Source organism: Saimiri boliviensis, chromosome 4, assembly GCF_048565385.1.
Source record: "Saimiri boliviensis isolate mSaiBol1 chromosome 4, mSaiBol1.pri, whole genome shotgun sequence".
In the NCBI taxonomy this organism is placed as follows: domain Eukaryota; kingdom Metazoa; phylum Chordata; class Mammalia; order Primates; family Cebidae; genus Saimiri; species Saimiri boliviensis.
Window position 1 is genome coordinate 96,157,810 of NC_133452.1, and position 12,887 is coordinate 96,170,696.

Sequence of the window (12,887 nt, forward strand, 5' to 3'; positions counted from 1 at the left end):
TGCTTTTTGTGAACATAGAACTATCAAATATCTATAGAAGGACAGAAAAATAATGTAGTGAGACAAGTTTTTAATCTACTCACAAGAGGAAGTTATTCTCTAGCCCATAAAGTTTAAAAAGGTGGTGGTGAAAGACAAACTTGAATCACATTTTTATTTATATTCTGTTTCCTATTGTCTTATTTATTGTTTATAATGATACAATGATTCGTATCATTTATTAAATGTTACCATACTTCAGTCACATTCTTATTCCTTTATGTAAATTAACTAGTTTCACCTTATAACACTTCAATACAAATGGCAACTATAATGCCTATTCAATAGAAAGGAAAAATAATCCATAGAGAAGTTACGATCTAGTAATCTCACTACTGGTTATACACCCAAAGGAAATAAAATCAGTATGCCAAAAGGATATCTGCACTCCCATGGAGCTAGGTGGCTACAACCAGAGGATAAATAATAATGACAGCATTATTCACAATAGCCAAGATATGAAATCAACCTAAGTATCCATCAGTAGATGAATGGATAAAGAAAATGTGGTATATATACATGATTAAATACTGTTCAGCCTAAAAGAAAAAAAAGAAGAAAACTTTGTCATCTGTGAAAATGTAGACTAATTTGGAAGGCATTAAGTAAAATAAGCCAGGCACAGAAAGACAAATATCATATGATCTCATGTACATGTGGAGTATAAAAAAGTCAAACTCATAGAAAGAGAGAGTAAAATGGTAATCAACAGAGGGTTGGGGGTTTGGAAGAGTGGGGAGACGTTTGTCAGGGGACAAAAAATTTCAGTTATACAGGAATAATATGTATAAGTGATATATTGTACATTGTGGTACCTACAGTTGACAACGATATATTGTATAACTGAAAACTGCTAAGGGAGTAGATTTTGAGCATTCTCACCACCAAAAAGAGGTAAGTATGTGAGGTAATACATATGTTAATTAGCTTTAGTCATTCTACAATGCATGTATATATCAAAACATCATGCTATATACCATAAATATATACAGTTTTACTTGTCAATTAAAAATGCCTAAATAGAAGAAAGTGAAAAATGGCAAATAGGAGACATTGCATGTCCCACTCAGAAAGACAGAGCAGCATGCGGAGACTCACATCTCAAACTTTTACTCCAGAAAAAGTTACTTACAGGAACATACTAAGAAAGCTGAGAAAATCCATGGACACTTTGAAATAAGTGGATTGCTGCTGCAGAACCCTGGATACAGCCAAAAAACTGTGAGTCCCTTAAATGTGAAAGAGGAATCAATCTGCACCCAAACACACACCCTCACTGTGGAACCTGAAGGTCCAGATCACAGGAGGATTTGACCTTACCGGGAGCTGAGATAAATTTAGAGAGCTAAGCAAAATACAGGGATAGAAGAAGCAGTAAGAAGTACTTGTGGGCTCTCTTGGTCTCCATGGAAGCCATTTCTGACTTTGTCTCACATGAGTTCTTAGGAAGGGCTGCCAGAGGAACTGGGAAAAGACCACCAGGAAAAGGAAACTTCCAACTGATCTTTGTAACAATTTCCTCTGAACGTGAAGTTTCCTGGATAGAACCTGGGGGAGTGGGCCAATCAAATGTGCAGATGCAGTTCAGAAGCCAAGGCAGGCAGGGAGGCTCAAAACCTGAAATCCCTGCTTGGTTTCTCAGCTGGGAGACAGGTAGCCTGGGACAAGTTTTCAACCCTTTTTACCCACTGGCTGGAAATAAACTTGATGCTCTTGGTGGGGTGGGGAAAGCACAGTGGGAGTGAGACTGGCTTGGGGGCTGCATAGAAGTTGAGTGAGATCTGTAACTTCTGGATTTCCCCATTTCCCTGGTGACCTATATGACACAGCAGGTGCAACCATAATCCACTAGAAACATAATTTCATTGGCCTGAGAACCACACCCCCACCCCCAACAGCAGCTATAGCAAGCCTGGCCCAAGGAAAGTCTGAGTTCAGGCATACCTAACTCTGTCCCCACCTGATGGTCTTTCTCCACCTACTCTAGTAGTAGAAGACAAAGACATAATCTCGTGAGAACTCTAGGGCCCCACCCTCTGCCTGATCCTCCCTATACTACCACAGCTGACACATTCTTGAAAGTGCCACCTCCTGGCTGGAGGCCAACCAACAAAAAACTAGTGCAATAAACAAAAGTATAACCAAGGATCCCTACAGAGTCTACTTCACTCCCCTATCACCTCCACTGGAGCAGGTGCTGGTATCCATGGCTGAGAGACCTGAAGATGGTTCACATTACAGGACTCTGTGCAGACACTCCCCAGTACCAGCCTGGAGCCCAGTAGCTCCATGGGGTGGCTACATCCAGAAGAGTAATAATAATCACTGCAGTTCAGATCTCAGGAAGCAACATCCCTAGAGGAAGAGAGAAAGCACTGCATCAAGGGAGCACCCTGTGTGACAAAGGAATCTGAGCCACAGTTCTTGAGCCCTGATCTTTCCTCTTGCATAGTCTACCCAAATGAGAAGGAACCAGTAAAATAATTCTGGTAATATAACAAAACAAAGTTCTTTGATGACTCCAGAAGATCACATTAGTCCACCAGCAATGGATCCAAGTCAGGAAGAAATCTCTGAATTGCCAGAAAAAGAATTCAGAAGGTTTGTTATTAAGCTAATGAAAAAGACACCAGAGAAAGGTGAAGTCCAACTTAATAAGATAAAAAAAGATACAAGATATGAAGGGAAGAGTCTTCAGTGAAACAGCATAAATAAAAAATAACCACAGCTTCTAGAAATGAAAGACACACTTAGAGAAATGCAAAATACCCTGGTAAGTCTCAGCAATAGAATTTAACAAGTAGAAGAAAGAAGTTCAGATATGTTAAAAAAAAAAAAAGATTTTAAAATTAACACAATCCAACAAAGACAAAGAAAAATAATAATAAAAATGAACAAAATCTCCCAGAATTTTGTGATTATGTTACAACCAAACCTAAGAATAATGAGTGTTCTTGAGGAAGAAGAGAAATCTAAAAGTTTGAAAAACGTATTTCAGGGAATAATTAAGAAAAACTTCCCAGCCCTGCTAGAGATCTAAACATCCAAATACGAGAAGCTCAAAGAACACCTGGGAAATTTATGGCAAAAAGATCGTCAATTAGGCACAAAGTCATCAGGTTATCTAAAGTCAAGATGAAGGAATGAATCTTCAGAGCTGTTAGGCAAAAGTATCAGGTAACCTATAAAGGAAAACCTCTCAGATTAGCAGCAAATTTTTCAGCAGAAACACTACAAGCTAGAAGCAATTGCGGCCCTATCTTGAGTCCCCTTAAAAAAATATATCAAGAAATTTTTATCCAGTGAAACTAAACTTCATGAATGATGGAAACATGCAGTATTTTTCAGATAGACAAATGCTGAAAGAATTCACCACTACCAAGCCAGCACTACAAGAGAAAGAACTCTAAATCTTGAAACAAATCCTCAAAATACAGCAAAAGAAATAATTATCAGAATTAACAACCCACAGAGTGGAAAAAAATCTTGACAATCTATATATCCAACAAAGGAGTAATATCCAGAATCTACAAAGAGCTCAAACAAATCAGCAAGAAGAAACAAGTAATCCCATGAAAAAGTGGGCTAAGGGCACGAATAGACAATTCTCAAAGATATACAAATGACCAACAAACATATGAAAAAATGCTCAACATCACTAATTACCAGGGAAATGCAGAAGAAAATCACAGTGCAATACCACCTCACCCCTGCAAGAATGGTCATAAGGGAAAAAAATCAAACAATAATGGATGTTGACTTGGATGCGGTGAAAAGGAACATTTTGACACTGCTGGTGGGAATGTAAACTAGTACCACCACTATGGAAAGCAGTGTGGTTAAAGGACTAAAAGTAGAACTATCATTTGATCCAGCAATCCCACAACTGGATATCTACCCACAGGAAAATAAAAGTTATTATATTAAAAAGATACTTACACACACATATTTATAGCATCACAATTTGCAACTGCAAAAATATAGAATGAGCCCAAACGTCCATCAATCAACAAGTAGATAAAGAAATTGTGATGTACATACACCATGGACTACTACCCAGCCATAAAAAGAAATGAAATAATGGCATTTGCAGCAACCTGAATCAAACTGGATGCTATTATTCTAAGTGAAGTAACTCAGGAATGGAAAACCAAACATCAGACATTCTCACTTATAGGTTGGAGCTAAGGTATGAGGATGGAAGGTGTAAGAATGATTCAGTTGGCCGGGCACGGTGGCTCAAGCCTGTAATCCCAGCACTTTGGGAGGCCGAGGCGGGTGGATCACGAGGTCAAGAGATCGAGACCATCCTGGTCAACATGGTGAAACCCCATCTCTACTAAAAAAAAAAAAAAAAAAATACAAAAAAAATAGCTGGGCGTGGTGGCGCGTGCCTGTAATCCCAGCTACTTAGGAAGCTGAGGCAGGAGAATTGCCTGAACCCAGGAAGCAGAGGTTGCAGTGAGCTGAGATCGCGCCATTGCACTCCAGCCTGGGTAACGAGAGCAAAACTCCATCTCAAAAAAAAAAAAAAAAAAAGAATGATTCAGTGAATTTTGGGGACTTGGGAAAGGATGAAAAAGCAGGTGAGGAATCAAAAACTATATACTGGTTATAGTTTACACTGCTTGGGGCATGGGTACACAAAAATCTCAAAAATTACAACTAAAGAACGTATTAATGTAACCAAATACCACCTGTTCCACCAAAACCTATTGAAATACATAAATTCATTAATGTAAATAAATAAGTAAATAATGAAGAAACAAAAAGATTACACCAACTTACTCAGGGTTGAAAAGTAGGTAAGTGGTGAAGATTCAAACCCCAAAAGCTGACTCTAGAGCCTCCCATCTAAGCACAAAAGCTGACTTAACCCAACTACATTATGCTAAGCATATGTGTAAAGGGCAAATTTATGAAAATGAGGAGGGAGATCATTAGCTTTATGTCCAAAATCCATATAAAATTTGGGAGCAGTCTAGTGATTTTTGAAAGCCACCAATAGGCTGAGTGGGTAAGTAAAAAGGCTTGATCAGGAATTTTTAACTTGTCTCTTTGCCTCTTTGTGGAATTTAATAATTTAATCTATTTAGCGTTGACTCCTTCTCTCTAAACCAAGGACATTAAATGGGAAAAAAATACTTAAGTTCCCTGCAGTTGTATAAGTTGACTAGTCTTATGTATAACTCTATCAAGGCAAATCAAGGCAATGATAATCTCAAAACTTCAATGAAAGGAAAACAATATGCTTAGATAAAACAGAAAACCTATGCAGTTACATAAATGGACTGTACGTATGTACAGGTATTGATCGACTGACGACCTATGCAACTTATCACCATTCAACTTTATGACCACAATCGCTAGCCACAACTGCTCCGCGTCTGGCAGCGCAAACGTTGCCCAGCTGGGCGTATGACAGTGCAGACCAGCTTCTGGCAGCAATACCATCTCTGCGTGCACCATTTCAACGGTACATATAGCCTACTCAACTTATGACCAAATCATGTTATGACATTCCGCGGTCCTGACCATGATCGTAACTCGAGCACTAGCTGTATTATGTTGTAGAGTCGGTACAGTTCAAACAAGAGTAAAATATTTTTTAGTTGAGATGTGATCTTGCCCCAAATTGATACCATTTTGGAAATACACTTGGGTAAGAAAATTCATGAAATTTTCTTCCAGAAATAAAGTTTGAATCATGTGGGAGTTGAGCACACAAATCAAAAGGATGAAAGTGACAGTTTAAGAGGCCCGAGGTTCTACGGCTCCAGGTAGGCTACAAAAAAATCCATGGCCTGACTTTCTGCAGTAGAACAAAATGAATCAGCATTACGCCATCCAATTCAGAGGAGCTAGTCTTGAAAATAATTAGAGTTCTCTTTAACCAAAGCATTGTTATATTTGAAGGTTCATGACCTTAAAGCCGAAGATCTAAATTTATTCAAAACTTAGAGCTAGCTCTAATATGTCTTATGATACCAGGCAAATCACTTTACATTTCTGAGCTTCAATAGTCTCAAGAGCAAAAAAGGAATAACAATGCTGACAGTAATTATAGCTATAAAATACCTCACATCGTATACAGTAAAGGACTGATAATAGGAACTTTATCTGTTATGTGGGTTTGAGTTCACAGTGGATCAGTTTACGTATTGGGTTTACAAAGCTTTAAAACTCATTTTATGATGATTTCTCTTTACAGAATATAAAATGATGCTGTACTTTTAAATAATGTACTTTCTTAAGACTATTTATATAACACGCTAATAAGATAATGTAAATCATCTGACGCCCCACTGGAAAGGCAACAAAGTGAATGTTAAGTGACAGAGTCATCTTAATCTCCTTTATAAGAGGTACGACCTTTAGTTAACTCTATTACCTTGCTTATCTGAAAAACGGAAAACTACTTTTTACTATATTTTCCTCACTGGAAAATATTTTTATCACTACAAGCTATGATTGTTATTATTTTTACAGTTTCTAATACAATGCCTTTTAAAGAAAACTATACATGTCAATTTTTCTTTAACTTGTATATGTTATTTCAAGAAATAAGTTCCTCAGTGTTTATATAAACATTTTGAAGGAGTAACAAGAAAAAAAATTCATAGGGGCAATCTACATATCACCAACAGCTGCGACCTGTTGCATTCAATGCTGAGACTACAAGTAGGCTGCTTTAACCAAATGTTTAAGCATTTTAAAAGCTTCTTTTATCTTCTCATTTAAAAGAGGATTTGAGCAAAACGCCTACATGAGATAGAAATGTTTTTCTACCACATAGAAAAAATATTAACCTATCTTCAGTTAGCCTCAACACTTAGGAGCTATAGAACCTCTTACCTCTCAAAAAATGAATTTCCTTTCCTAGAGATAGAGATATCAAGAATTTAATACAATGTGGCTTTGTCTGCTCCATTATATATTGCTTTAAAGTAGGTATCATTGCAGTTTGTCTTCTTGATTGGAATAAATTGTTATAGTGTTTCATGAGAGAACAATCTCATTGTAACCAAACATAATTATTTTAAAATTCAGATTTGGGTTGATTATTTGTTTGATTTGAAAATCATAATTTAAAATAACAAGTTGTCCCAATTTACTTAGATTGTCTGGTTTGATATGAAACTTGCATTACACTTCTTCCAACAAATTATTTCCTGGGGTAATTTCTCTAACTAATGGGAAATTAAGTTCTATTTCATCTCCAGTTGTGATAGGTTGTGTCTTTCCCCCTTCTGTACCTCTTCAACTTACTTTACAGTATATGAGAGGTAAATAATCAAAGCTTCTTATAAAAAATCTTGCGCATTGTGAATGATTCTCCATTCTCTTTAATAAAGAAGTTTTCTTCATTCATACAATGTGAAAGAAGTAAAGTGGAGAGAGGTTAGAAAATGAGCTATAAAGAAAGAAAGGTATAAGACAGAAATAATTAGAACTTCCACAGATTACTCTTTAATAGATAAGGCAAACAACTTATGAAAACTATAAGAAATCTTTCTTTGTTTTAACTAAATTAATTGTAATTTCATTTTCTGATAGTCATTGGTGTGGGGGTACCTTAATTATTAAAAAGTTGATAATTTATATTGTTCCTTTCTGGGTCTCTGCAATTTTGCCAAGGATGTGGAATAAACGTGTTTTGTACCGTGACTTTTTCCTTTTTCTCCTTCTTTCCTTAAAATAAAGTTTATTGCCTTTCCTAAACAAAATAAAGCAGAAAAACATATATTATTGAATTTACTTTTTAAAAAAGAAATCCCAAATGTTGTGTGTTCAAATATTTCTCCCCTTTCTATTTCTCCCCTCACATAGAGACTTGGGAAGAATTTAGTGCTAAATAAATGCTGCCTCAAACCAGGCAAGATAAAACATAAATCATTGCATTAAAACCTCTAACAAGTCTATCTGCTTTTTGAAATGACTGGGAGATGAAAGCGAGGAGTCTCATTTAAGAAGGCCCAGCGGATCAGCTCTGCATTTATATAGCTGTTATCAAAAGCAATTCATTTGGAGATCAAATAGACTGACAGATAGGACAAGCAGGGGATCACCACTGCCTTCAGGCAGCCCAAAGCCAGGATGGCTTCCCAGCACCTCACTAATACTGGGTCTAGTCAATGCTCCTGTTTATTACCACTTCTATCCTCCGTCTGCTGCACACCAACACATACTTCTATCCCTTCCTAGCCAGGCAACTGTTGGGAAAGCAGTAATAAGAAGTGTTTACCCAGCTCGATCGGGTGGAAAAATTCCTTCATTATACTTCAATGAGCAGACCATGTTCATCCAAACTTAGGACAAGCAGGACAATGATGAATGGGATTAAAAGCAGGAAATAAGAGAAGCTTGCCAAGGGGCTTGGGTTCCATGACCTCATCAAGATTGGCATGTTCCCCAAGTCTTCTCCAGGTTGCAGATTGAGCTCAATGCCCTGCAGCTGATTTGTCCACTGTAGGGGAAGGCAAGAACACCAGTTTGAAGTGAATTTGCACGGGTGAGTATTCCTAGGGTTAGCACTGAGGATGTTTATTTATCAGTGAAAAGTCTGGAGTTTCTAGTCCTCATTTAAACATAATGTACTGGATTTTTTTTTTTCTAATCAAAAGGCAGCATATTAAAATGTTGAAATTCTGAATAATATAAAAACAAATAAAGAAGAAAATAAAAATTACAAATCAAATATGCCAGAGATAACTCCTGCTAATTAATACATATATATTAATGTAAATATTAACATAAATACAGACACAAATTTAGGTGAGATCACACTCTATGTGGATCCTATATGTTTTACTTAACATTAAAAAGTTTGTATGAAATTATTATTTGAAAGCAGAGCTTTTAGTGTATCAAAATATTTAGTTATATGGATGTAGCAAACTTAATTACTTCTCTTTTGTCAATAACGTTTTGCTGTTGTTGCTTTATCATATGAGTGCCTAAACTTGTTTGACACTTAAAACACCCGCCATTTGGCATATAATAGTCTGGAAAAATAAACTGGCTAATGCCAGCAAAAAAGTGAAACCCAGGATTATTTTCCTTCCACTGGATTTAAGGTAGCAATCAATCAACAATATTACTGAGAACTTACTCTCCTCTAATTGCCTAGGCAAATCATATGTATTTAGAAATTTTGTTTACAAATATGTTAAAAGCACAATTCTTGCCTTAAGTCTGAGTCAGGAAAACAATGCTTTCTTATATTCACTCATTCAACATTCACATCCACTCTGTTACTACATCACTACATTAGGAGTGAAGTAGAAAACCCAGTGATATGGGAGACATGGTCCTTGGTGTCAATATGTTTATAATCTAGTTGAGGAAACTGACATATTTTGTAAAGTGTCAGCAGCTACTCATCGCCTTGTATAATTGCAAAGACAGCATAGACCATCTCAGGCAAGGTTTTTCCTGCTCACCTGGGTGTGGGAGACCAGAGGTAGACCTGGTCCCAGGCTCAGAGCATATGTAGGACATTAATTATGGAAGGATAAGAGGGAAAATTGTACTTATACAGAAAAAGACAAATGGTCTTTCATATTTTTAAGACTTAAAACATACCACATTTGCCTTGAGAACCAACAGGCCAGGGCCTTTTACCTTTGTGTCTGTGGTTCTATCACTTAAATTCCTGTGCCTCTATCTCAGCAGGACTGAAAGGAGACTTTAGAGAAGAATAGACAGAAGAGATTCATTCTAGGACCTCTCCATTCTCACCACATCATGGACCAGGTATATGAGGTATATGATAGTAGTGGAGTATTATAATAGAGGACTCCACCCTTATTTCCTATATGGTCAGCTCCATTCATGGGTAGGGTTTGTCATTAATATAGATTTCCTTTCCAACCTTACTCATAGACATAAATGGCCAGGGAGGATATTATTTCCAGTAGGTTGAAAAATGGCCACTCCTAATATGTCCTAATCCAAACCCTTAGAACTTATGAATATCACTTTACATAGCCAAAACAACTAGCAGATGTGATTAACGGTTGTTAAATGAGGATATTATCCAAGATTATCCAAGTGGACCCTAAACATATTCACAGGGTCTTTATAAGAGAAAAAAAGATCAATAAAACAGTAGGAGACATGAATCGAGAAGTTGGAGTGAAGTAGATGTTGGAATGATGCCTTTGAGGATAGAGGAGGGAGCCACAGACCAACAAACACAGGCAGTCACTAGAAGCTGAAAAGGGCAAGGAGCCAGCCTTGACTCCACTTGTATGTTAGCCCAGTGAAACGGATTTTAGATTTCTGACCTCTAAAATTTTAAGATAGTAAGTTTGTATTGTTTTAAGCCATGAAGTTTATGGCAACAGCAGTAATAGGACACTAGTGCATTATTTGAGGACCTCTCCATTCTCACCACATCATGGACCAGGTATAACCTCTATCTTTAAATACAAATTCTTTTGAGTTATGGATTGAGAAATACGTTAAAATGAAAATACTCCTAAAAGGTGTCATATATTTAACATGACAACATTGGTATGGATTATTCCATAAAACTATCCAGAAATTCTAGAAGAAATAGGTGACTGAATAGGTAAGTTTAAAGGGAAGGACAGAGATAGAATAGGCACAGTGCTTGAGATATATCTGGAATGAGCTGGTCAGAGTTCCTGAGATTTGGACAGTAAGGTTAGAAGAATTAAGATAGGCCAGTGAGCTGAGATTGCGCCACTGCACTTCAGCCTAGTGACAGATCAAGACTCTGTCTCACAAAAAAAAAAAAAAAAAAAAAAAAAAAAAAAGCCAAAAGAAACCCAAATGCACATGTTAATAATTCTCTAATTTTGCCTTGAGATAGCCTTGCTTTTGTACTCTTTACACATAGAATTTTTACACATTCTCGAGCCAAGTACACTATTTTTAATTAGTACATAAAAATACTAAAAAGAAAGAATAATTATGTAAACAAATGCAGCCACTATGGAGAACACAAATAGAACTCCATATCATCCAGCAATCCCACCACTGGGAAAAGGAAAGGAAATCAGGAAGAGACATCTGCACCTCCATATTTATTGCAGCACTATTCACAATAGCACAAGTATGGAATCAGCCTAGGTGCCTTGTTACAGATGAATGGATAAACAAATGTGGCATATATATACTATGGAATACTATTCAGCCATTAAAAAAAGAGGAAAATCATGTCATTTGTGACAACGTAAGTGAAACTAGAGGACATTTTGTTAAGTGAAATCAACCAGGAACAGAAATCTGAGCACTGCAGGTTCTCACTCATATTTGGAAGCTATAAAAGTGTTGATCTCATAGAAGTAAAAAGTATAACAGAGAATACTAGAGTCTGGGAAGGGGGAAGAAAGATTTCGAGAAGGATTTGTCAAAGGATACAAAATTACAGCCAGATAGGAAGAATAAGTTCCAGTGTTCCGCACTGTAGGAGTACAGCTAGCAATAACATATAGTTTCAAATAGCCAGAAGGAGGATGGTGAATGTTCCCGATGGAAAGAAATGAGGAATCTCTGAGATCATGAAAATTGCTAATTAACCTGCTCTATTTACTATACATTGTATATATCCAAACCTCAGGATATACTCCATAAATACATATAATTATGATGTGTCAATTTTAAAAAAAAGAAAAGAAAAACAAAAACCATGAATGTATATTGAGCTCTAAATAATAAAATGTGTGCTGAAATGTTTAGAAGTGACCTGTACCAATGTCTGTAACTCACTGTAAAATGAATAAAACAATAAGCTGAGCTGATAAATGGATAGAGGGATGAGTGAATGGACAGACGTAAAATAAAGCTAATATAGAAAAATGTTAAAAAAGAAAAATATATCTAGTTAAACAATCAAGGATTATGAATTTCAAATATAAATTGTTCAAGTTAAAATGTCTACATTATAACCATATAAACTGTCTCCTTGTGCACAAGCATGACTTTATCTCTAAATTCTGGATATGACACTTTCTATCTCAGGGACAGACCTCTGCTAGTTGAGAAATATATAGCTCTTTTGGAAAGTAAATGCACTGTTTAATCTAACACTTGTTTTACATTTTTGGACCTTAATTGTAGAAATGCATCTAAACTGCGTTATGTCTTTTAACCAGAGACATTTTGTTTATGAAATAACAGTTCTATTCTCTCAGTACATCCCTAAGTTATCTGAAAAGCAAAACTCAGGTTCTTAGATACTACTTACAACCATATCATGAAGAATTATTGTTGTTGTTTTTAGAGACCTAGCAAATATATTTATGTGTATATTCTTACCTAATCACATGGGAATTACATTTGATATTTGCTAGCTTATTAAAAAAAAACAAAGAATAGGACAGTAGTTACAAAGAAAGTTTAATTTTTTTAGAAGTAGATTATGCAGGTATAGAAGTCTAATGCTAGAAGAGAAAGAAAAGAATGCTTATTTTCTTATGCCGTAAAATATAATTCTAAAACCAGCATTCAAAGCTCTTTAGAACTTAATCAAAAAAACTTAACCACAAGTCAAGAAAAGGAGAGAATAAGAATACATTTCTGAAATAACAATACTAATGTCTGAGTTCTGCCTCCCATCTTTTGAAAGTCTGAATTGTGTCTGCCAAGTTTGGCCAAATCAAGGAGATCCTTTTCAGGCATAGCTACAACTTCATTTAGCTCAAGACCATTTTACAAAAATATATCGTCTATTATATTAATAATTTATTAATATATAAGGAATTACTATTTTAGGTTGACTAATTCATCCTCGTTTACATGGAACTTTTTGGAGCTTTTCAGTTTAGCAAGGAAAGTCCCATGTCCTCAGAAAACCCTCAATTTCAGACAAATCAAGA

General features: G+C 36.0%; 1 protein-coding gene across 6 annotated transcripts in view; it reads right to left on the reverse strand.

The window, feature by feature from the left end:
• Nucleotides 1–12,887, reverse strand: part of PKHD1 (PKHD1 ciliary IPT domain containing fibrocystin/polyductin) — a 553,193-nt gene that overhangs the window by 30,597 nt on the left and 509,709 nt on the right. For 5 of the 6 annotated variants that reach the window (XM_074397887.1, XM_074397886.1, XM_074397884.1 and 2 more), the window contains one exon: nucleotides 4,520–8,506. The exons of the other annotated variant lie outside the window; for it this stretch is intronic. In XM_074397887.1, the coding sequence (XP_074253988.1) occupies nucleotides 8,315–8,506 (192 nt within the window). In that variant the 3' untranslated portion in view covers nucleotides 4,520–8,314. Of the gene's footprint in view, nucleotides 1–4,519; nucleotides 8,507–12,887 lie in introns of those variants that run through there. 6 annotated transcript variants of the gene reach the window in all.